This window comes from Camelus bactrianus, chromosome 4 (assembly GCF_048773025.1).
Source record: "Camelus bactrianus isolate YW-2024 breed Bactrian camel chromosome 4, ASM4877302v1, whole genome shotgun sequence".
Lineage (NCBI taxonomy): Eukaryota > Metazoa > Chordata > Mammalia > Artiodactyla > Camelidae > Camelus > Camelus bactrianus.
In genome coordinates this window covers 83,878,334-83,905,038 of record NC_133542.1, presented here as the reverse complement: position 1 = coordinate 83,905,038, position 26,705 = coordinate 83,878,334, and the positions used below count along the sequence as shown (strand labels likewise).

The 26,705-nt window shown below is 42.8% G+C and overlaps 1 protein-coding gene across 1 annotated transcript in view; it reads right to left on the bottom strand.

The window, feature by feature from the left end:
- CENPP (centromere protein P) overlaps nucleotides 1-26,705 on the bottom strand; it is a 218,795-nt gene that overhangs the window by 483 nt on the left and 191,607 nt on the right. Inside the window, exons 6-7 of the mRNA XM_010967487.3 lie at nucleotides 1,352-1,431; nucleotides 146-237 (exon numbers count right to left, since the gene is read on the bottom strand). Coding sequence (XP_010965789.3) covers nucleotides 146-237; nucleotides 1,352-1,431 — 172 coding nt within the window. The remainder of the gene's footprint in view (nucleotides 1-145; nucleotides 238-1,351; nucleotides 1,432-26,705) is intronic.

Genomic DNA, 26,705 nt, shown 5'->3' with positions numbered 1-26,705 from the left:
CAAGTGCCCTTGCATGTGCTTTTGGAGTGATTATTGATAAGAATATTTTGAAAACCGATGTAAAAAGTACAGAAGACTTGCTTCTTGCCACGTAAAATTGGATGCGATAAGTAGGTGTCCCCAGCGCATCCCCACGGGGCCTTACCTTGTAGTGGAACTTGGGTGAGAAGGTCCAGCTTTGGCAAAACCTTCCCTTCTTCATCTATCTGTATCCTCCAAACAATGATTAGTTCAAACCTGAAAGAGGTGCGATCCGCTGCTAAGGGCTTTGCGAAATCCGGTTAAAAGGGTGACCTGCCCACCTGTCTCTCCAGGGGAGGGCGCCCACCTGGCAGGAGCGCCGCCCTCCTCCCCACCTTCTGAAGCTCCTGCCCTTCCCCAAGGCCATGGGCAGACTCCCCCGATTTAAAGACATCTACCCACAGATGAAGAGAAGGTGTGGTCAGTTAAACGTGGTAAGATGTTCAACGTCATTAGCAAACAGGAAAAATGGAAACTGAGACCATATGGCGTAGAAAGATATGGTTTGGTACCCACTACACATTAGCCTGACCATACGGGATGGCAAGTAACAGGAACTTAAAAATTACTGGTGGGAAATACAAACTGATAAACTATTTTGAAAAGAAATTTGGCAGTGAGAGCTGAGTTTACCCTATGACCCAGGAGTTTCCCTTCTAGGTATATGTCCAAAAGCAGCTTGTGTACTTGTGTGCCAGGAATGTCAGAAATAGTGGGAAATGACGAATAACCCACATGCCCAACACCTGAATGCAGAAACACATATATTCACCTAACGGAGTAAAAGTGCTGAAAATGAATGAGCTTCAGCCACAGGCACCCCCACCAAGGTGCATTTTGGAAACAATGCTGAATAACAAGGCAAGTTCCAGGAGCTTAGGTAACTGTACCGCTACGGGAAGGCTTGAAGGCAGAACATCTTGAGATACTCAAATGCAGGTCACAGAAGCACACCACGTCCAGGTGGGTCTCCCCCGGTGCTCACAAAGGCACCCACGGTGGGTGGAGGGAAACCCGGGGGAGTTCGCCCCTCCCAGCCTTCCCTGAGGTAAGTTGATCAGAACAGCTCCGCTTTTCCTTGGCCTCCCAGGGACCCCGGCAGTGAGACCGGCACACGCTGGGCTTTCCCTCACACCCCGTCTGACGTTTGCAGTCCCACACTCCCCTTCTCCCTCACCCAGGAGGCCCCCCTCATGCTCTTACGACTCCACAGATGTATCTCAAGATGTCAGGGGGTTTGCATTTGTTTTCTACTATTTGCAGTCCTCAGTTTTAGGAGGGAACTCCTGTCTGGCTCTGGGCAGGGGCCTGGCAGGGCACAGGCACTCACCCTGGCTGGCGGGGGCTCCGGATCCCCATGCAGCTGGAGGAGGCCCCCTCTGACAGGTGCACCACCTCTGGGTAATTCTCCTGTGGGGAGGAGAAACAGTTATAGAGAAATCTGTGGGGCGCAGGGATGCTGCTCCAGGAGACTGAAAAAAAGTGAGAAATTCTTTTGAGGTGTGTCTTGCATTCCCTGAAAGTCTTTAAGTTTCAGATGAGCCATGTGCTCAGGTCGTGCTGGCATCACAGTGTCCTGACCACGGGCCCAGGAGAGCCATCCCCACTCCTAGACTGCCCCGGCCACTGGCCTCCAGGCTTCACACTGTCAACTCCCCAATGCTAACGTGTCACACAAGCCCATTTTGAGTTCACCGGTCTGTCTGCCCAGGGCCCCACAGCATCCTGTCTGTCTCTGATGACCTGGACAGCTGGACGAGGCTGGTCAGACGTGCTGCCCAGCTGGCAAACCCAGGCGACTGCTGTCATAGGTGCTGCCTGCCAGCTTTCTCACTGTAAAGTGAATGTTTCTCTGGAGCTGTTAGCATTCAACCTGAAAAGCCTCTCAAACTCAGGCCTGTGGGCTGACCCCCCAGCACCGTGGACGCTCCCACCCTGTCCATCCTCACGCCTGCTGCTGAATGGCCATGGCTGCACGTCAGTAAGCGGGGGCAGATGGCTCCTGAACACCCAGCGCGAGGCTACCTGGACTCTCCTGGTGACTCCCCTAACTCCCCTGTGTGTCTCCCCCCAAGCGTGGTGTCCAGCTATTCTGGGTACTGGGGTTTGGGGGAGCACGCTTTGCTAAAAGTCAGCTCTGTGATGAGATTATGTACCATTTTAGAGTCAAAAGGATTTTAAACTGGAAATGAAGTCCAATTTCACACATCTCCAGGCCTGCAACTCTCTTCTTGAGTTGGCTCCCCCTATCCCCATGTAATGTAATAGTTCTGGAAATGTCTGCTTCTTTCTATTATTTGTAACAGGCCCTGGGAGCCTCTAGTTTACCAGAACTGACACCCGTAATTTAGACTTCACTTTAGGTCATTAGAACAACAAAGTTTTGCAGGAATCTTAACAGAATGTTCGCAACAGATCTTCTGAGTTCTTGGAAAACTGCCCAGCTATTGTGGCCGCCCCAAGCCTCGTGGAAGGACAGTGAGGTGTGGCTTCATCTGAGAAATGTCTGGGGTCTAGCAGCCAGTCAGAGAACCCCCTCCCCCTGCAAAACAAGAGGCAGGGCTAGAACTGGGGGTGGCATGACCTGTGGGCTGCAGAGGATGGGGACTCCCTGAGGCTGCAGGTACTTGACGGCTGAACCAAGTCAGCTCCATCAAATGGGGGCTTGTGGGGACAAAGATGCGTCACAACTTTTAAAGGACTAGTTCGCACATCAGTGAGCTTGCTGCCAGCGTGGGAGGCCAGGGCTCCCAGACCCCTGTGCAGAAAGGATGCTGATGAAGCAAGAACACGTCCAAACACCAAGCCATTCTGACCAGAGGCTGGGGTGGGCCTGGTTTAAACTTACAGATGATTTTGTATTTCAGCAGAACAGTTTTCATGAGAAAATGTATACCTAAGTGTTTGAAATTGGAAAGGCCTGGTTGATTTTTTTTTTCAACCTCAAGTTCTTCTAAATTAATAACAACTGTATGAGGAATGTAAAGGGGAACATGTGAATGTGGCGATGTAACTTCCAGGCTGCGCTGGAAGCACGTGGCCCGGGCCGGTTCCAGCGTGGGGCCCAGGGGCTTGGTCCGCCTCCAAGCAGACCTCACTGCCTCTCCAGGGCTTCTCCTCATGAGCAGAAGGAGGGTTTAGATTAGCAGCTTTCACTAAAAAAAATAAATAAATAAACTGTACTCTCTTTAGTGAACAAAGAAAAAAAAGCAGAAATGCTGACATTCAGAAGACATTTAAGTCTGTGTTTCTGGAGGGCTAGAGGGTTGTGTGGAAAGCTTCCTTTTATACAAATTAATAATATTGCCCCGTTTATCTAGCTTCATTCACTTGCCTGGTGACCTCAAATATTCAGAGCACAACCACTGACAGGAAGAAAACAACTAAAGGCTGAAAAGAGGCCCAGAGAGACAAAAAAAAAAAAAAAAAAAAAAAGCAGAGTCCAGATTCGGTCGTTGACAGAAACACAAAGGGTGGGGGTGGGTCTCAGTGACAGAGGCGTACACACACAGGTGGCTCCGCGGGAGAAGACAGATCAGTTGTGAAAAGTGATATAACTCTGAGTGCAAATGTCTGAGGTCACAACAAGATCAGCACATTTCAGCAGCAACTGAAAGTTTTAGAACTTATGGTTACTGGGGGGGAGGGGGTGGGAAGGGATCAATTGGGAGACTGAGATTTGAGAATACTGACTGGTATATATATAAAATAGATAAACAAGTTTATACTGTACAGCACAGGGAACTATATTCAATATCTTGTAGTATAGCTTATGGTGAAAAAGAATATGAAAACGAATATATGTATATTCATGTATCACTGAAGCATTGCGCTGTGCACCTGTACACAAGAAACTGACACAACACTGTAAACTGACCATATTTCAATAAAAAGTTAAAAATTAAAAAAAATTTTAAAAAGAAAGTTTTACCTATTTCTGTATTTGACAGTCATAAAAACCAACCAAATCACCAAGAGAGGATTAAGACGATGTACTCTGATAGGGCAGCGATCTGGTCAATGTTTTAGAATATTTAACATGTAAAAAAAAAAAAGCTACAGACAAAGGTCACCTGGAAAGTTACCAGCCTGACCTGGAAAGCACCTTCGTTAGGTACTTCACATTCTGCCACCAGTAAAGCGAAGGTCCTGGTCTGGTACCTAAAAGGAGCAAAGGGGAGGTCTGTGCCTCCAGTGTTGCTGGGAAGGCTGGGGACAGGCTGTGCGATGTGGGTCCTCAGCACACACTGGGTCAGTCAGCCTTTCACAGGAAGCTTGTCCCAAGCGATGATTCAAAACGGATGTTTATTTAGCTGCTTGCCATATGCCGGGAGTTTGCATTCAAGAACTCTCCCGGTGTTTACGATAGAAAAACAGGAACTGTGAGAAAGTCGGCAATTTGTTATCCATCCCGTTTTCCACCTGAGACCTAGCGTTGCTTTCGGAATGGCTGCTGGGTGCTGGTCCAAAGGGAAGAGAATTTTTTTTTTAATTTAAGTATAGTCTGTTTACAATGCTGTGTTAATTTCTGGTGTATAGCGTGGTGATTCAGTTATACATATATATACATTTTTTTTCATTACAGGTTATTACAAACCACTGAGTATAGTTCCCTGTGCTACACAGTAGGACCCTGTGGTTTATCTGTTTTGTAGATAGTAGTTAGTATTTGCAAATCCCAAACTCCCAAATTATCCCCCCGCCCTCCGCTTTCCCTCGGGTAACCATAAGTTTGTTTTCTATGTCTGTGAGTCTGTTTCTGTTTTGTAAATAAGTTCATTTGTGTCATTTTTAAATATTCCACATATAAGTGATACCATATGGTATTTTTTTTCCTCTTTCTGGCTTCACTTAGTGTAACAATCTCCAGGTTGCTGCAAATGGCATTATTTTATTCTTTTTTATGAGTTTTGTTCCATTGTGTATATATACCACATCTTCTTTATTTATTCATCTGTTGATGGATATTTGGGTTGTTTCCACGTCTTGGCTATTGTAAATAGTGCTGCTATGAACACTGGGGTGCATGTATCTTTCGAGTTAGAGTTTTCTCTGGATACGTGCCCAGGAGTGGGATTGCTGGATCACACGGTAAGTCTATTTTTAGTCTTTTAAGGAATCTCCATACTGCTTTCCATAATGGCTGCACCAAACTACGTTCCCACCAACAGTGTTGGGGGGTTCCAAAGGGAACAGACTTTTTAACAGAACTTTAGAGAAAACCAGCTTTGTGTCACAGATCAGTCAAACCATCCCAGTGCAGAAGAGCAATGATGACCAAATCAGCACCCCCAACTTAAATGAGTGGGAAACCTGGATCCTCGTGTTTAAAAGTACCCTCGAACGTCCACAGATACCCTTATTCATCTTGACTTTACTATTTTCCGAAAGAGGATTCTGGCCGAATCAATGATTTTTTTCCCTTAAATTGAGATTTAATTCACATTAACAAAATTCACCCCTTTAAAGTGAATATTCACTTTAAGGTGAATTCAAGTATAATTCAGTGAGTTCTGGTATATTCACAAGGTTATGCAGCCACCACCACATTCTAACTCCAGAACATTTCATCGCCCTGTAAAGAAACCCTGGTCCTTTAAGCTACTGCCCCTTAATCCGCTCAGCACACCTTTGCTCCTTACTCAGTCACGAGTAACCAGTTACCTACTTGTCTCTACAGATCCCCCTATTCTGGACATTTCATACAAATGGAATCATACTGTCTGTGGACTGTTGGGACTGGCTTCTCTCTTAGAATGTTTTCAAGGTTCATCCATATTGGAGCATCTTTTCTATCGCTGAGTAACATTCTACTCTATGGACGCACCAATTTTGTTTAGCCATCCATCAGCTGTTGGACACTTGGGAGGTTTCCACTTTTTGGCTACTGGGAATAATGCTGCTACGAACATTTGTATACAGGTTTTTTGTGTGGACATATGTTTTCATTTCTTTGGGTTACATACCTAGGGGCGGAATTGCTGAGTCACATGGTAACACTGTGTAACCATCGGAGGGGCTGCCAAACTGTCATCCACAGTGGCTGCACCGTTTTTCTCATTCCATCAGCAGTGTATGAGGGTTCTCGTTTCTCCATCTCCTTGCCAGTATTTGTTATCTTTTAACAGGGTTATTTTTCTTGTTACTGAGTTGTAGTAATCCTTTATATATTCTAGATTATCTGATATATGGTTTTTTAAAACGTTCTCCCATTCTGTGGATTATCTTTTTATCTCCTTAATGGTGTTACTTGTATAAAGTTTTCAAATTGGTGAAATCCAGTTTATCTATTTTTGTTCTGTTTTTGGTTGTGCTCTTTTGGTGTCTTGGTTAAGAAATTACTGCTTAATCCAAAGTCGCAAGGGTTTTATATTTTCAGCTCCTAATATTATTTCTTTGATATGTTTTGAGTTAACTTTTGTATATGGTCTGAGGCAGGTGTCCAATTTCATTCTTTTGCCTGTAAATATCTCGTTGTCCCAGCACCAACTACTGAAAAGACTTCCTTTCTCATTTAGTTGTCTTGGCTCCAGTCACATTTAAAACAACTTTTAAGACTTTTTTATTAAGATATAATTATCACACAACATTAATTCTAGGTGTACAAAATAATTTGATACATGTATATATTGCAAACTCATTACCACAATAAGTTTACTTAGCATCCAGCACCACCACCATAGTTAAAATTGTTTTCTCTTGATGGGAATTTTTAAGATTTACTCTCTTAGGGGAGGGTATATAGCTCAAGTGGTAGAGTGCATGCTTAGCGTGCATAAGGTCCCGGGTTCCATCCCCAGTACCTCCTCCAAAAATAAATTAACCTAATTACTGCCCCCGATAAAAAATTAAAAAAAAAATTTACTCTCTTAGCAACTTTCAAATATACAATATTGCTAACTACAGGTACTATGCTAAACATTCCATCCACAGGACTTATTTATCTTATAACTGGAAGTCTGTAGCTTTTGAATCCTTCACCCATTTTGTCCACCCCTCAACCCTTGCCTCTGGAAACAATCTGTTCTTTGTATCCGTTAGTTCAGTTTGTTTGTTTAGATTCCACAGTAAGTGAAATCACATGGTATTTGTCTGACTTATTTCACTTAGCATAATGCCCTCAAGACCCATCTAAATTGTCACCAGTGGCAGGATTTATTTCTGTATTATGACTGAAGAATATTCCATGCTGTGTGTGTGTGTGTGTGTGTGTGTGTGACATTTTCCTTATCCCTTCATCCACTGATGGACATTTAGGCCGTTTCCATGTCTTGGCTGTTGCAAATAGTGCTGCTGTGAACACCAGGGTGCAGGTGTCTTTCTGAATTAGGGTTCCTTCTAGATATATGCCCAGGAGTGGAATTTTCCAGTCACATTTTAATACCATTTTGTATTCTGAAGACAGTCCAGTCCAGAGATGCGTAGATCAGTGAGGTCACACTATGGGACAAAACTCATCCCGGGCTTCTCAACAAACGGTGCTGGAACAATCATATATCTATATGTAGAAAAATGACCCTCACTGCTTACTGTATACTAGACACAAAAATGTATTCCAGATGGATCATAAGTTTAATAGCTACAACATAAAACTTCTGAAAGAATAATGCAGGAGAAAATCTTTGTAATCCTGAGTTAGTCAAAGACTTCTCAGATACAAAACAGAAAGCAGGATCTACAAAAGAAAAATAAATTGGGAAACTGACAAGTCGTCTTCATCACAGTTAGAAACCACTGCTCTTAAGAGCCACAGTTAAGAAAAAGACAAGCCTCAGATTGAGCAACCAAGGAAGAGATGTGGAAGGCAAAAGATATCACTAGTGGTTAGGGAAATGCAGATAAGAGCCACAATGAGGTACCACTGCATACCTACCAGAATGGCTCATAGCAAAAAGACTAGCAAAACCAAGTTGTGGAGCAACTGAAATGATCATACCATTGCTGGTGGGAACTGGGTAAGTTTCACAGCTGCTTATGAAGTTAAACATACACTTACCATGTGATCCAGCAATCCCACCCTTAGGTATTTACCCAAGAGAGATGGAAATATATATCTATACAAAGTTGCATGCAACAGCTCATTAATAAGAGCCCCAAAGTGGAAGCAGTGAGCGATCCTTTCAAAATGTACAATGGGTTATTATCTCCCCCTTAGTGGGTGTGGAAACAGTGGGCGCCAACCATGTAACGATGATCAGCAATGCTGCCCACGCGACACATGGACAAAACTCAGAAGCAATGTGCTGAGTGAAAGAAGCCAGGCTTGAAAGACCACACATACTGGATTCCATTCATGAGACTAGAAAAAGAGAACAGAGCAGGAGTCGCCACAGGAAAAGGTTGGAGTGCAGAGACATCTGTCAGAACTAAGCAAATTCTACAGTCAGAAAGGGTACCTTTTACTGTGTGTAAATTGACATCAGTAAACCTGACTTCAAAGAGAAACCACACCCTGGGCAGACAGCTTGTTTACACAAGGGGTGTTCCTCCACTCTGGGGGAGCAGAGCAGCTTTGCTCCACTCAGGTGAACGGTATTCCTTGTCAAGCCCTCCCTGCTCTGCGCCAGGCACCGTTCTGGAAGCGAGGATCCAATCGTGAGCTACACATATATACATGGACGGTGAGCGACCGGGAGGCGGTCGGGGGTCCTCCTTTGGCAGGTGACACTCGGGTTCAGACCTGAATGATGGGAAGGCAGGGAGGCGATTCCAGGCAGAGAACGGACACCTCAGAGCCAGCCCACGGCAGGAACAAGCTGGCTTGCTGAGGTCCCAGGAGCAGTACCAAGTGCTCATATGGAGGACAGTACAGGGGAAGATGGGCGGTGGGCCGGGCCAGCACATGCAGGCTCCTCCCCCAGAGCCTGGCTTGTGGTCTGACTCCCATTCTGAAAGAATTACCGTGACTGCTATGCGGTGAGGTGGGTGAGGTGAGGAAGCAGGTGGCATGTGCCCTGGAGTGACAGATGCTGGTGGCCTGGTGGTGACAGTGGGGATGTGTTCCAGAGGAAGAATGGAACTTGCTGATGTGAGAATAGAGAAGGATCGAGGAGGGCAAGGATGCAGGCGACTGTGCTGCTGGGGAGAGGTGGGCACCGGTGGGAAGTAGTGGGGCTCCCAACACAAGGGCAGTGTGTGGTGGATGTGCCCACGGAGACGGGTGAGGTGGAGGCCAGGTGTGGGACAGGGGGCACAGGCAGGGCTCAGGGAGGAGGTGGGTGGCCGTGCGGCTCCATCAGTGATGCTGGGACCAGGGTATTGGTGGGGTGGTGAGGACTTGTGCTGGATTCTGGTGGATGAAGAGCCCAGGGTTTCAGCATTTCCACAAGGAGGCCTTGTTGCCAAGAGAAGCAGGGAAACAGTGGAGCTGACAGTGGGGGGCTCTGGGGTGCTAGATCGGGTGTGGGTTGACAGGAACGGGTGCAGCGGAAGGAGGTGGCTGATTCTCAAGTCATCGTGGCATGCGGACAGGCTTGGGTAGATGGTGGCAGAGGCAGCTGAAGTTAATTTGTAAATCAGGCCCCACAAAAACCAGGACCCCTGAGGCCTGGCCCACGGCACAAATCTAAAGCAAAGTCAGCCCGCACATCCGGACAACATCTGACACCAATCACAGTCCTCCAGCTCAGCCTCAGTGAGCTCACCTTACCCCAGGAAACAGCATCTCCTGGCCAATCCTGCCCTGTTTCTGTGTGGTACAACTCCCTTGGGCACAGTGGTCCCCTGCTTTTGAGGCACTGGACTTCCCTAATGCATGGATTCTGTCCCTTGGAAAAAAGGCATCAAACTAGTTACTATATCATATTATTTTTGTCATTTGACACAGTGCATGGACCGCAAGGAGCTGGGTGTAGGAAGAGAAGGGGCAGCCTGTTCACCAATACGCCCAGGATGGGGGCCTGCACGGCTCTGGAGGGGGGCAAGTGGACAGTCAGAGTCGAGCTGGACAATGCGCACCGCGCCCCACACCCAACAACCCCGAGACGAGTGTTCCAACCGTTCCCACCATCAGACGGATTAGAAATGCCTACACTGTCCGCATTTGGAAGAACGACTATTTGCTCTCATTTTAAAGAGGAAACTAACAAATATTAAGTGGCTCCTCCATGCCAGACACAGGTGCAGTCTCTCTGCACACATTTCACATCTATATAATCAAACCTGTCCCATTAGGATGTTATGGAGTGAACAGGTGTGCGGTCCTGGAAGCTCTGAGGCCATCCTACCCGGATGGGCCAGTCTGTGTCCTCTCTGCAAGCTCTCCCTCAGCCAGTCACTTGTCCATTTCTAGGGTGATGGGCAGATGTGACACCCCTCACCCCTGCACCCTCAGTGGGCATCTCCCCAGATGGGGCCGTCCTCCTGCTGTACCAAAACATACCATTCCAGCCAGAAAAATGCCTCTTTCATATGTCCTCAGCCCCCTTCTGCGCCGCTCACAGCCACAACCCCCCACCCCCACCCCAAGCCCCCTGCCAAGCTCCAGTCTGTCCCTGCTTCAACTCTTGGCACTTTGGAAAGTGAGGCCCCTTGGGCTGTGGATGGGCCTCAATCCAGGTCTGAGGTCACGAGGCCACATCAGGAGTGGCACGGAAACGCTGCTGTGATGGTCCCCAAAGTCACCCTTTTCCCTCTGTATTTGGTATTTTGCCAGGGGACATCATGAGACCAGGCCACTTCCTGGCTCCTCCTCGGACGTCCGCTCACCCGCCTGGGCCCGCGGCTGCCGCCGGGGCTGAGTCAGCCAAGTGAGGGCTCCCAAAGGGACGGTCTGCTCCCATCATAACTTCCACAGTGATGAGTAGCTTTCCGCCAGAAGGACGAGACTTTCTTTCTCCCTTATTTTGTATCATTACTGACTCATAGATCACTAGTTTATTCAACAGGAAATCAGCGTTTCTCCAAGGAGATGACGGTATTTAAAAACCAAGACCTGGGCTCATTGCTCCTGGGGCCTCAGGGCTCACAGGCCCTCTAAGGGGAACGAGCTGGGAAAACCATATTGGTGTGACTCATGCACAAACATGCACACATCACAGACTCTTTGGAATTTTTCAGCACACACTTATTAACAGCAAGCATGAGATCATCCCAACACCTCAGTCTACCCACCCAGGATTCGCTAGCCTTCCTCCGTCTGCAGCTATAAACTCACTCTGTTCCTAGGGAGGAAGAAAGCTTACAAACATAATTCTTCTATACTTTCCCTTTTTAGAATGGAAAAGGGAAAGTCAGGTAAGCAAACTCAGCCAAATATACAGCCAAAAAACAAACACACTGCGATCAATCTGAAGGCAAGTGTACCCTTAAAAGATCAACCCCATTAAGATTACTAGACAGTACATAAATCATAGCCATGTTTTCCTAGGTCAGTCTACCAAGGCAATAGAAATAAAAGCAAAAATAAACAAGTGGGACCTAGTTAAAGGCTTTTGCACAGCAAAGGAAGCCATAAACAAAAGGAAAAGACAGCCTACGGACTGGAAGGAAATATTTGCAAATGATGTGACTGACAAGGGCTTAACTTCCAGAATATACAAACACCTCATACAACTTAATAACAACAACAAAATAGAAAACTGAAAAAACCAACCCAATCGAAAAATGGGCAGAAGACCTAAACAAACATTTCTCCAGTGAAGACATCCAGATGGCCAATAGACACATGAAAAGATGCTCAGTGTTGCTAATTATCAGAGAAATGCAAATCAAAACTACAACGAGGTATCACCTCACACCGGTCAGAATGACCCTCATTAAAAAGTCCACAAACAATAATGTTGAACAGGGTGTGGCGAAAAGAGAACCCTCCTACACAGTTGTTGGGAATGTAGTTTGGTGTAGCCACTATTCTTTAAAAAACTAAAAATAGAGTTACCATATGATCCAGCAATTCCATTCCTGGGCGTATATCTGAAGGAAACTCTAACTCGAAAAGGTACACGCACCCCAATGTTCATAGCAGCACTATTTATAATAGCCAAGACAGGGAAGCAACCTAAATGTCCATCAACAAATGAACAGATAAAGAGATGTGGTGTATATATACACCATGGAATACTGCTCTGCCATAAAAAAGAATACAATAATGCCATTTGTAGCAACATGGATGGACCTGGAGATTATCATACTAAGCGAAGCCAGAAAGAGAAAAAAAAATAGCATATGATAACACTTATATGTGGAATCTCAAAAAAAAAAAAAGACACAAATGAACTTATTTACAAAACAAAAACAGACTCATAGACATAGAAAACAAATTTATGGTTACCAGAGGGGAAAGCAGGGGGTGGGGGGAGAAATTGGGAGTTCAGGATTTGCAGCTAATAACTACTATATACAAAATAGATAAACCACAAGGTCCTATACTGTACAGCACAGGGAACTATATTCAATACTTTGTAGTAGCTTATAATGAAAAAGAATATGAAAAGGAATATATATATATATATGCACAGGTACGTGTAACTGAATCACGATGCTGTACACCAGAAACTAACACAACAGTAAATCAACTATACCTCAGTTTAAAAAAAAAAAAAAGATCACTGGACAGAAAATATCACTTCAGCGGGGGATACAAGTCCAAGCAGTAGTTCTGGTTTTAAGTGAGTTACTGTCATTCTAAGCTAACTGGGTAGCAATTGTATGCTTTTAAATGCAGTCTGTTCTCTCCTAAACTAATAATAAAAAAGGCAAGCCAAGCTGGTTTCTTTTAAAATACTCAGAAATGGTAATTAAGAAGCTGAATACGCACACATTTGAACGTAATAATCAATGCCAGAAATTCTTTAGAGGTAATTTAACAACTTTCTGTTTATACAGTTTTTAATATGTAATTATATGTGCAAAATACTGAAATGCAAGCAGATAATTAAAGTAATATTCCAGATATTCACTGGCAATTTTATCAATGCTCAGATTTAAACTCTCTCTTTCTTTCAGAAATCTCAAAGTAATGCCCAAAACATTGAAACTGATTATAATTTAAAGTTACTATGGTCTCATTTAAATTCTTTCATGGAATCACAGACTTTCTGGGTTTTTAGAGTTAAATATCTTTGTCAAAAGACAAATTACACACTCACACTGCCACACATGATTTATTGACTTCTTAGCATCTGCAGGCCCTACGTCCTTGACACGCATGAGCTCAGTCAATGCTCACAGCAGTCACATGAAACCACCGGTGTGATGACCGTTAAAACAAAACTGAGGCTCGAAAAATTAAGATACTTGCTTAAGATCACACAACTGGGAAACTGATTCAAACCCAATCGGACTCTAAAATTGAGTTCATAAACAATTCTACCATATTATCATGTCTAAATCCAAACAGAGTTGTAATATACAGGGCGGGTGTTACAGCCATCAACTTGTAACATGATTCTGCTGGCAACTGATTTTGATGACAGGAAACATAACTTGTTAGGAAATATAATTGCCCCTAAAAGTTTGTTCATACATTCCACGTGGTGTAACATTTAGGTCCCCAACAGGAAAGGGCTCTTGATCTAGTGAAGGAAACTTGTTGTGCCTAGGGTTTTTTTTTTTTTTTTAATTTTTAAACAAGTCCTTAGTTATCTCTCCAGAGGAGGCAAGGTCCAGAGTCCAGGCCCTTTCTGGTGGACTTCTGTCTGGGCCAGGACAGACTGTCTCTCATACAGACTTTCTACTAATTCTCCTCCTGCCCACAGCCCTTGTTTCAGAAGTTCCACAGAACAAATCAACCTCTTTCAAGCGTTGGGTCTCAGCTTTGTCTGGTCTTCATCAAACACCACGCTCTTATCTGCTTCCTGTATGTTACTGATGCTTTCCTCCAGCCTAATTCTTCATCCTTGCGCCTTACATCTTTTAAATTCCTCTCTGCTGCTGTTTCACACGGTGCCTGACAAAGGTGGTGTGTTTCAATTGTCCGTTTTGAGGCCTTTCATACTTAACAATATTTTCAATTTTCCCTCATTATTTGATGAATAGTTTGGGTACAGAATTTAAGGTTTAAATAATATTTAAGTTACGTTTTATATATAAAACCAATGGCATATATCCTAACTTGCATTCCAGAGTCCTATGTTAAATGCCTTCAGTTTTTTAAAATGGGAAGAAAATATATGAACCATCAGGCCAACTCATGTCCTTAGAAACAGGGCAAGCCTGCACCTCTGGGACAAAATAAAATAGGACATAAATAACTTATGTAAATAAAATTTTAAATGGTCAAAATTTCATATTACATCAAGTCCTGATGGTTTAAGGAAAAATAGAATAAAATGAATATTGGGCAAAAGAATCAAAACATGAGGGGGAAAACAAGACTTGGTGCAATAGTGCAAAGGACAATAATATTTTATTATATTTGCATAATAGTTCTAACTGTGTGATCTTCACATTTTGAATCACGGGACACCTTTATGAGGCAGGGATTTAAAAATATGCCCATTTTATAAATAAGAAGAGAAAAAAAAAAGGGCTCAAAGATGTGCAAGGCTGCTCCAGTGACCTGGAGTCCAAAGCAAAGAAGCCAAGCTGAGCTGGCCTCCTGATCCCAACGCCTTTCTCGAAGCAAATTTCAGTGACACCATGGTCCCACTCGGTACTGATCAGAGTGGAGGGAGGTCAGAGTGAATTTACCCTGAAACCAATAAGGCTTATTCTGTACATGGGCCTCTTCCAAGTCCCTCTACTGAATTTTTAAAATAAAGCAAACTTTAGTTTTTAGAACAGTTTTAGATTGATAGAAAAATTGGGAAGATAGTACAGAGTTCCCACCTTATTAACTCCTAACAGAAGTGTGGTATATTTGTTACAATTCATGAACCAGTATTGGTACATCACTTTTATAACTGAAGCCTGTATTTTACTCAGCTTGCTTAGTTTTAACTTAATGTCCTTTTTCTGTCTCAGTATTCCCACGCAGGATCCCACGTGACACTTGTGAGAGAGGCAGGAATATTCACCTAAATGCTTACACCCCCTTATGTCCTGCCATGGGTTTAAGTATTATGCTTATTTATTACAATAAGGAGCTCCCAGTTTTCACCTAAAGAATCTTAAGAGAAAATACATAGTTGTTCTTTAGGTCTAAGAAAAACACACGCCTTGTCATCTGGCCACAAATGTTAATAAGCAGCCCCGTCAGGACCGGGCAGGAGGAAGGGGCCAGCTGAGCCAGGGCCCCACTGAAAACTCCCAACAGGTAACAGGAGAGTAGCAAACACTGAAAATGCTTTCATTTATTCGCTTCTCTACAGGCCACACATGAATCGGCAAAATGCATCTTGTAATGATTCGTGTGTTTGGCATGGAGTATCTCTTGAACTGACTGAGGATAGAAGGCTTTTGCTCTCCTGAAATTGCTTCATTTTCCTAGAAGACCTCTTCAGTGGAAGTGTTTCAAGTTCATCCTCTCACATGTGATGAGGTCTACACATACGCCGAACTTGCATTGACTCATTCATTCACTCAAACTGATTTGCAGTGTCTACAGCGTGGAGCTACTGTGGACTGCCAGACCTGGCTATTTCTGCCCTTGTTTTCTTATCACCCCTCCTCTGGCCACAGAGCTGCCCCTGTTCACAGGATTTGATCAGGTCCTCACTGACTGTCAGCAACTCGCAAACAGCAAGTGGCATGCCCTGGGCCAACCGACAGGCAGATGCTAGGAAGACAAAGTCTTTTCCTGCAGGGGTTGCTCACCTGGGAAGAGACGACCCAGGGGCTGCAGGCAGCCTTTTCCAGGCTGCATGAGGCCAGCCTGCTGCCCTGGCAGAGAACCAGCAGAGAACAGTGCAGAGATGAGGGCCTCGCAGCAGGAGGGAGATTCCTCTAGCTGGGTGTGATCTCCAAGGCCAGGTAACCCTTTCTCTGACTGAACTCCAGCCCTCTACTACTACGGGACAAACTTTCCTTTTTGCTAAGCCATTGTGAATTGGGTTTCTGCCCCATCGTCTGTCACTTGTGTTGCAAGAGCCCCAATAAAAACCCTGGGCACTTTGCTAAATGCTGGGTATATCCTGGTGAACAATATAACACTGAGCATCAGGGAAATACAAACAAAACCCACAACGGAACACACATACACACCTGAAGGGCTACAAAGAATTGACGAAACCAGTGTTGAAGCTCATGTGAGCAGCTGGAACCCTGCCATCCTGCTGGTGAGAGTGTGAATGCACAGTTACTTTGAAAAATTGTTGGGCAACGCCTCCTAAAGTTGAGCATACATTTACCCTAAGATTCAGCAATTCCACCCAACAGAAACAGGTACAAGTGTCACCAAAAGACAGGCACATGGCAGCCAGAACCTAGAAAGGCCCAGGAACACAGTACTGGCTGAACGTTTTGTGGCTCATCCACACAACAGGCGGCTACATTTGAAGGAGCAAAACCCACAAAGGGACCAGCAAGACCTCCCAGGCAGGGCCACTGCCTTCCTGCTTTTGTGCTTCTAAAATGGCTTGCTTCTAGGAAAATGAAACTTACCCCTAAAACTCCACTGGCTTCCAAAAGCTCACTCCTGATCAGTCCATTTCTAACATCTAATTTGCATTTACCCCTAAAATCCCATTGGCTCCCAAAAGCTTGCTCCTGATTGGTCCATTTCTAATACCTCATTTGCATACGGCACAAACTTAATCAAAAACTAAAACCCTATAAAAGTCTGTGTAAATCTACAGGCGGGGTCCAGAGCTTGGAGTGTTAGCTCCTCTGGGCCCGCCGGCATATGGTGTAATAAACCTGAGTCCTCCAACCCTCCAAGTGTCGCTTAGTCTCTCGACAGGATTCAGGTTTCTGCAACACATTGGCAATGAGATCACCAGTTACACTGCACACGAGTGGATTTCATGGACGTTGCATGGAGTGACAGGCGTCAGCCCCATCCTGTGGCGTCCTATGGCAGGTGGGTGGGCCCTGGCCCTGGCCCTGTGGGGGACATGACTGAAGGGCATACAGTTGCTCTGAGGGCTGCTCGTGCCCTGCTTCCTCTTCTGGCCCATGGTTCTACAAGTGTATCTCACTGTATATTTATAATGTGTGTGCACTTTTCCGTATCTATTTATCTCAACAAGAAGTTAAAATACAAAAGACAGCATCCCTGAGCTCATGAAGGATACGATCTAGCGGAGAAGACAGACAATAAGTAAGTAAATACACGAACGCCTCCCCTCTGCTGCTGCCATCCAGGGTGGGGAATGCTTTGTTCTTTTTGTTCATCTGGAAGCCCTTTAGCCATCTTGGTTAGTCTGCTGTTTCTTTTTGGGTCTTTTCCAGCTCTGTCTTATCTGTCCTGAGCAGTGACCATAAATGCATGAAATATTGTGCACAGATGTTCCAGGATTTGGGACAAAAAAACCATAAAATCTATTTTGTTTTACCTGATCTTCCTGGATTAAGACTAGCAATCTGCAAGCCTTTCCTGATGCGGAGATGTCTGAAATACTGTTTTGGGAAGGAGTCAGTGTGACTTTCCTTGGGTCATGACTGATAGATAAGGGCAGAACTTTTGACAGGTATTTTTTTGGATTTTTTTCCCTTGAAGGTCTTATCTTATGCATTATGCAATATTATGCAATTTTTTAAAATTTCTTTTCAGTGTGTTCCGAATAATGTTTTCAGTTCATTCCCATCCTCTCCATATTTCAATATGTGGAAAGGCTTAAGGTTGCCTGAAAATATGGAGATTTTACTGCTCACTCCTTGGCTCACTTACACAAAAGTACAATTGCTTAACATGTCTCTATTCTGAAAATACGGCCCACCTGATTTTGTTCGACTGGAATTAGCTGAATCACATTTGATAAATGAGCGAAAAGTTGCAGCTTAAAATTTTTTCTTACATGAAAATTTTACTTGTAAAGACATTTGTTTAAATGTTTGTAAGCTTCCTACTTATCTTTCATAATCTCTTTCTATTGAAGAGTTTAGCTAACCTGTACATTTAAATAATATTTGAAGAAACGTACTAATTTCCAGAGGCCAAGGCTAACCAAAGAAATGGCCTGCATAAACCTGAGCTTTATTTGGAAACGGAGAGAGATCTCTGTTGAAGGCCTGAAGGGGAAATTGGGCCCCAGGACCCCAAAGGCTTGCATAACAACTGTCCAATGTGGATTATGCAGCCCGGCGACAAGAGGAAATGAAAACAGTGGATGTGGGCCAACAAAGTCAAGCTTTTTTTTTTTTTAAAAGACAAAACAGCCAAAGGACAGATTCCAATTTCCTAAGTCATACTTTACGCCTCAGATACCAATTCCATGCTGTTTTAAATATTAAATAGCTATAAGCATTGACACATTTGTGACAGAAAGAGGGTTCTCTCCTCACAAGTGCAGTAAGCATCGAATACTACTAACCAGATGTACTGGCCTTCCTCTTATAAAGCAGGAAAATGCATAGAGAAGAAACCCAAGTCTGAGTTTGGAAAAAAAAATCTTAAAACAACAACAATTTGTTACCCTAACAGAACTAGAAGAGCTGAAACCCCTTGCTGAAGCATGCTCACGCTGACACAACGTTAGTGAACTTGCTTTAGCAGGGCCCTCCTGTTGCTTCTGAGGGCACCTGCAAACAGCTGGGCTTTTCTGCCCACACCCTTGATGTGAAAGTGACAATGATGTTCTGATGAGGTGCTGCCACATGACGGGGCCCAGAGACCCTGACTTACGCAAGCATGGTTACGAACGTCTGAAATCATGTAATTACAAGAGGCAATCAGCCTTTTCTTTTGGGGTAGTGTGGGCAGTGATGGTGATACTGTGCAGTTTTGTTTATCAGAAAAAAAAAAACAACCCTTTTAAACGCGTTAAAAAGTCATAATCAAGGATTGGCTAGAAACTAATGATTAGTCAGGAATGTGGTTATTTTCAATTTAAATTACAACCAGACTTTGTAAGATAAGGTAGTTTAGAAGGGCATTGAACAACAGTTTGAACTATCATAAATAGCTTAAAATAAAGCAGCTTAATGTTAAAAATAGATTTGCAGGATGCTTAGTTTGAAATCTACCTTAAAAGCATACAGAACCACTTCAGACCCAGTAGAATATATTATAAAAAAGATAGACAAGTGGTGATGAGAATGTGGAAAGTGGAAACCTGAGGCATTGCTGGTGAGATATAAAATAGTACATCACTTTGTAAAACAGTTTGGCAGTTTCTTTTTCCTTCTTTTTAAAAATGTCCTTTATAAATTCTGAGATGATACATTTGCGTATGAAGGGAAGTTACAATTTGTCCTTTAAATTTTTTTAGTCACGTTGTGTTTACTCATAACCTCACACACAGCCGCTCTTCACGGGGCTCAGAATTAAGGCTGACTGTCCCTAGCAAGGTGAACGCTCCTGTCTCGCCTCTTCCTGTAACTTGAACCCTGGCCCTAGGATTGGAACTCCTTCTGGGGAGACATGACTGGAGGGACTCCTAGGTTCACTCAATCCTCTTCTTGATCTCACCTAGTCCCTCTTCTTTTTTTGTTGTTGTTGTTTCTTTTTTTTTTTTGTTATTGAGGTATATAGTCGGTTTACAATGTTGTGTCAATTTCTGGTGTACAGCACAGTGCTTCAGTCATACATGAATATACATATATTCATTTTCATGTTCTTTTTCACTGTGAGCTACTGCAAGATATCAAATATAGTTCCCTGTGCTGTACAGTATAAACTTATTTATCTATTTTATATATACCAGTCAGTATCTGCAAATCTCGAACTCCCAGTTTATCCTTTCCCACCCTGCTCACCACTGGCAACCACAAGTCTGTATTCTCTGTCTGAGAGTCTGTTTCTGTTTTATATATAACTTTGGCTTTTTTTTTTTTAGCTTCCACATATAAGTGATATCACATGGTATTTTTCTTTCTCTTTCTGGCTTACTTCACTTAGAATGACATTCGCCAGGGACATCCATGTTGCTGCAAATGGCATTATTTTGTCATTTTTATGGCCGAGTAGTATTCCATTGTATAAATATATCACAACGTCTTTATCCAGTCATCTGTCGATGGACATTTATAACCTAGTCCCTCTTTTCACAGAGAATTCTGTCATTCAAATCTTTCTGCACTGAGACAAACAACTGAGGTTACCTGACAGGGTAACATTCTTCTCTTTAAATATAGTGTCTATTTCATTCTCTCTGTCTGGAACTCTGATTAGATCATGCTGAACCACCTCATTCCACGCCTCTTAACTGAACTCACTTTTTTTCCTGCCTAATTATCTTTCTGTTCTTTTGAGTGATTTCTTCAAATAAATCTTCTAATTTTCCTCTTTAGTAATATCTAACCTGTTGTTTGACTTCTTTAAAAAATTTTTTTTAAGTTGTTTTTTTTTAATGGAGGTCCTGGGGATTGAACCCAGGACCATGTGCATGCTAAACACACGCACAAAAACTGAGCTATACCTCCACGCCCCTGTATAACTTTTTATTGTTCATTTGCTTTAGCTGGGGTCATTTTTTTTTTTTTTTGCTATGACAGTTTAGTGAGCACAGTGTGAGAATGTCCCTTCGGGGCAGTTTCAGGCAGGGTGGCTTCTCCAGAGCCTGGAGGAGTCCCCGTATCTACAATTTATATTCCTTTCTGGACTTGAACTTCTACCTAGACCACATGTAGGCAGGGCAAACTGAGGCCTGTGTCTATCCATGCCAGGGATCTGGAGAGCTGGGTTTCTCCACCTACCAACTTCCCTGCAGCTTCTTTGGGCTGATCGGCAGTTTTTCTCCTCGCCTTTCAACTGACAGGAGTATTCAGGCCCCGTGCTCGGGGAGGAGGACCCACCCCAGCGCCCATCTGATGCAGCCCAGGCTGTCTCCCATGTCTGGCCCAGGGCCCACTGCTGCTTTGAGATGCTGTGGGCTGCCCAGCACCAGCTCCTGCTCTGGCTCTGGCTTTGGCTTTGATTTGTCTCCTTATATATGGCTCTTGAGACATTGCTACTTCTTTCTTTTGAGTCTGACTATGTACTTAACCCAGAATTTCTGTACAATTAAAATGGTGGTGTGGCAGCCAGTACATATGATCATCTCAGCCTGCCATATTTCTGTAAGTTTCCTCTTGCTTTCTTTTTGGTCAGAAATATCACATTTTCATTTCTCTTTAACTATACAAGTAATTAAAAAATAAATTCTCACTATAAAAATTAAATGGTTAAAGCCAAAGTTAAACTCCTTTTTGACATAACCCCAATCCTAGTCTCAGCTCCTCTCTCCCCGGTGAGTAGTGTGCGGATCTCTCTAGACCCACAGAAATGGGAGGGATTGTGGAACCAACATGTGCTGCTGGTGGGAAAGCATAGAGGTGCAGCTGCTCTGGAAAACAGTCTGGCAGTTTCTTATAAAGTTAAACACACTCTCACCATGTGTCCTGGCAATCTCACTTCTAAGTATTTACCCAAGTAAAATAAAAATGTATGCTCACACAAAAATACTAAAATGTTTATGGCAGCTTTATTATTAATCACCCAAATCTAGAAGCAACTCAAATGTCCTTTGGCCAGTGAAGTACATCCGTATCGTGGACCCAAGGACATATATACACACACCACGGGCGACTCAGATACATTCTGCTGAGTGAAAGACACTACACTAAAAAGCCCAAGGAGGGAGGGTGTAGCTCAGTGGTAGAGCACATGCCTAGCATGCACAAGGTCCTGGGTTCATTCCCCAGCACCTCCACTAGGAAAATAAATAAATAATCCCCCCCAATTTTTTTTTAAAAATTAAGAATATGAAAATGAATATATGTATATTCACGTATGACTGAAAAATTGTGCTGTACACCAGAAACTGACCCAACATTGTAAACTGACTGTAACTCAGTAAAAAAAAAGGGGGGGGGAGCAGGGAAGTCTATATACTGTATGAGAGTCTGGAAATGGCAAAATTTGAGGTCCAGAAAAGAGTGGTTGCCAGAGGCTGGAGATGGGAAGAAGGGTTGACTACAAAGGGGTATGAGGGAATTTGTTGGGATGGTGGGAGTTTTATACCTCGATTGTGGTGCTGATCACTCAACAATATGCATTTTTCAAAACTGTATGAAAATTACATCTCAATTTAAAATACCTCATAAAAATATAAAAAATAATAAACAGAAAAAAAGACAAAAAAGGAAAAAAGAAAAATAGTTTAAAAGAAAACACTTAAATAAAATCATACTACACCCACATTGTTTCCTCATTTGCTTTTCTTCACTCAACAGTGTGTACTGAACAGCTTTTCCTGTGAAGATAGAGTTGTGGTGTCCTTTTTAATGGCTGTGTAGTATTCCACTGTGAATATTGATCAAAGGTGTGTCAGCCTGTCAGGGGAAAGTTCTTCAAAGGAGGGGAGTGCTTTAGAAGAAGGAGGGGAAGGTTGGGCACCAAACAACTCATGTTCACCCTCCACAACCACATTCTACCAGGCACTCTTTGCTACACAGCATGAATACAGTGTTGAGACCATTCCACAGAACACAATGGACACACCCACCAAACCTGGGTTCAGATGTCCACACTGACCCATCACAAGAGGGTGTGAAGAGATTACTCAAATAAGGATTCTCGGGAGGGAAGGGCAGCTCCCAAGCTGCTTGTAAACAAGGATGGGCAACTGGCTCTGGCTTTTACTGTGGCTGAAATGCAGCTGGGGCTTGTGTGCTTTGAACTTGCTGGTGCCCAGTAGGGAGCATGCAGGCTTTCTCATCAGTTTGCCCAGATGTGGACAAAGGGGAGGAAGGAGGGCGAGGTTTAAAAGTGGTCAGGTGTCAAGTACCAAACATGTGGTCAAACTCTATTACACATCCCTAAGTTCTTGATTCTTTAAATATCATTCACACATCTCCAAAATTATCTTCCTAAAACACAATTGTCTTCACGTCACTAGCCTTCTTAAAAACTTAGAGATTTTGTATAACCTAGAATAAAGGCTAAAGTTCTTTCTATTTTTTTTAATTGAAGTATAGTTAATTTACAATGTTGTGTTAGTTTCAGGTGTATAGCAAAATGATTCAGTTATATATATATATATTTTTTTTCAGATTCTTTCCCATTAGAGGTTATTACAAGATACTGAATATAGTTCCCTGTGCTATAGGCAGATCCTTGTTAATCTACATTATATATAGAAGTGTGTATCTGTTAATCCCAAACTCCTAATTTATCCCTCCCCTCTAAATTTCTAAATTTAGTGTTCAAAGGCCCTCTGTGAAATTTTCCCAAACTTACAGCTGTCACTTCTAATACTTCACCCTAGTCCCAGTGAACAGTGAACACCCTAGTCCCTCCCACCACCTTTAAAAAATCCTTGTCATTCTACTCAAATGCCATCTCTTTAGGAATCTCTTACACATCCTTATACAATCTGTGTGTTACAGAGTCATTTGTGATTAGAGAGGTGTACATGTTTGTTCCTGCAACTAAACACTGAAGCTTTGAAGCAACTGGATAACACACAGTGTAATAAAAGTCTTATTCACTGTGAACTACTATCAAGGCATACAGTAGGTACTTAGTAAACATCTGTTGAATTATGAATGTAGATGAACTACAAATGACAAAGCTAAAGGAAACAAAAGGGATTTAGTGAAACTGGGAAGTATGAAAGAATGATGGAAAAAAAAGTTTTAAAAAGAAGGTAAAAATAGGGAAGTTTTTAGACAGATGTTTTAATATAAAAATCTCTAGAGCTTTGCGAAAAACGCCTGGCCCAAGACAGAAGCAACGACTGCAATTCCTGACACATAAGTGCTTACTGAATAAACAACATGACTAGTTGGTTAAAACAAACATAAACAAAGAGATAAAATGCTGAGCACCTGCTCGGTGCCAAAAGTACACGAAGCACATATTTAGTTGAGACACCCCCATCTGATTTTGAGAAGCAAAGAGTAACTGGAATAAGGCAGACGCGTGCTAGGAGTCACTGCCCGTGGCTTGTTTGGAAGCAACCAGTATCCAGCTGTGGCTGGCGGTCATGAAATGGGCCAAGCTGGTGCTGGGTGGGGGGTAGGTGGGCAATGGAGCTGGGGGGGAGTCCCTGAGAAAACATGAGGGAGAGGCATTAATCACAGTGGTTTGATTCAGTCTTTGATTCCTATTTGACATGGAGCATAATGCTTGCATAGAGCTTGTAATGATGGTTCAAGAAACTGAACCAAGATGGATGGACATGAAGGGCGTTATGCTAAGTGAAATAAGTCAGACAGAGAAAGACAAATACGGTATGATATCAATTATATGTGGAATCTGGCGGGAGGGTATAGCTCAAGTGGTAGAGCGCATGCTTAGCACGCATGAGGTCCTGGGTTCAATCCCCAGCACCTCCTCTAAAAATAAATAAACCTAATAACCTCCCCCCCACCACAACAAAATAATTCAATAATACAATAATAAATTAATTAATTAATTTAAAAAATTATATGTGGAATCTAAAAATTACAACAAACCAGTGAATACAACAAAAAAGAAGCAGACTCACAGATACAGAGAACAAACTAGTGGTTACCACTGCGGGGGCGGGGAGAGGGGCAATCGAGGGGTGGGGGCTGAGAGGTACAAACTACTGGAAGTAAGAGGCTCAAGGATGCATTGTACAACACGAGGAATACAGCTAATATTTTGTCACAACTGTAAATGGAAAGTAACCTTCAAAAATTGTATAAACAATTAATTAACTAAAAAAGAAAAGAAACTGAACTAAGGCGAGCCATCGAATCGTAGACAGAAAACTTGGTCGCTGCCAAGAGCTTGACCATTGCTAATCCTCCCTTCCAAAGACATAAATAAGCCATTTTCAGCATGAAAACACTTGAAATTCACTTTCATTGTTCAGAATGACATTTACCAAATGGCACACCATCATAAATAGATGACGGCGTGGCTCCTCCTGCTAACGTGCTGATGATTTCATAGTGAAAATATTGTTTGTTTCAGTAACGCCTGCTTGAAATTAGTCAGTTTGAAAGCAAAACAACCCTTAGCCAGAGAGGACTTTTTGCTCTTTGTGCATTATAACAAGCGGTTTTCAACCACCCTCTGAAAAAGAAAAAAAAAAAAAAAAAAAACCAAAAACTTCTCAGTAACTTAAGTATATTGTCAGAAAAATGAAATAAAGCAACCATAGCCTTTGAATCTTGTATATAATACTTAAAAGACAATTCTCCTGAGAACGAGCTAGAAACTGTATAAAATTTCAATAATCACATAAATATTTTTAAAGGAATCAAACTAAAAAATAATCAATCAATCAACACTTACTGATAGATTAATAGGTACAAAGGTTGCCCTAGGCTACACAAGAGAGTATTCCAACTATATAAAGCTGCTCTCTTCAGGAAGTAAAAGATAAATACATGCTGACCGAAGAAAGTTATATTAAATATTAGTAACTCTTCTCTTTGTTACAAGAGCTTTACATGGGCTAATCTATGTGAAAACTCTTCTGCTGAATACGTTTAACTCTGTACTACCTTAATCACCAACACCCAGCCAAACTTGTATGACCTGCACTTGACCTTGACCTTAGCGATCACAGGAGCAAGGGTAAACACATGACCCAAGCTGGCCAAATCAGGTTCTCCAGAGAAATCTGAAATTGAGGTCCGTAACACCCATCTGGGAAGGTAAAGGCTTGGGTTCCTTGAGATGGGGCGTTGGCTAAGTGCCCGTCAGCACAGTGGAAGCTGTTCTGCAGAAGGCAAGACCTACTGAGGGGAGGATGAAGTCAACATACAGAAAATGGTCGGGATAAGGCAACTCAGAAAAAGAAAGCAAGACAAGAGTCCTTGGGGGCTGCCTGGACCAGAGGGTGACCTCATTCCTGGCCCAGGCCCTTGGGAATTCCTAATGCCCTTCAATAAGAGGGTATTCTCAGTGTCCTTTCAATATACCCATGTTGCATTTAGAGCTTCTATTACTTGCAATCAAAAAGTCTTCACAAACACTATGGTCATTTCAATTCCGTTAGTGACAGTGAAGAGTACAGGAAGAATGGGGAGAGATTTTTTTCAGAACGACTATCTAGGATATGATGAATGAACACAGATATTAAAGGAGGGGGCAGAATCAAGCTTTAAACTATTTGTTCTTTGCCTTTGGTCAAGCTCCTCAGTCCTGAAACAGCTCTTTTTAACAATTTTTCCAGCTTTACACTTATTTTCTTATGGAGAAGATTCAGCAACCTCTTCATTCTGCCACAGTTGGAAGTAACACTTGAGCTGACTTTTGTAATTTTCTTAAGAAAATTTTTTACCTCTTTGCCTTCTTTTTGATTAGCTTTTTAAAATTTCTATTTCTGTTTGTCAAATGGTTACCTTAGATATTTCAGCATGCATCCTTAGCGAAGTCCCAATTAATCGATGTCTCAATCCTCCTCATGAACAAAGGACTTCACAACATATTAATTTCAGTTACTCTGTACTGCTGTGTACTTTAAAAAAAAAGACTTCACTTGATATCATTATGACTTTATTATACAGTCACTGTTTGATGTATTTACCATATTCTTTGCTCTTTTTTGCTTCTTACACCTCAAACCTTCTTCCTGGATCACCTCCCTCTGTCTGAAGAGTATCTTTCATTCTAACATGAATGTCTGTTTTAAAGGTAAATTCTCTCAGTTTCTACTTATATGACATTTGCTTTCATTTCCCCCAGTTTTATTGAGATATAATTGACATACAACATTGTATTAGTTTAAGGTGTACAATGA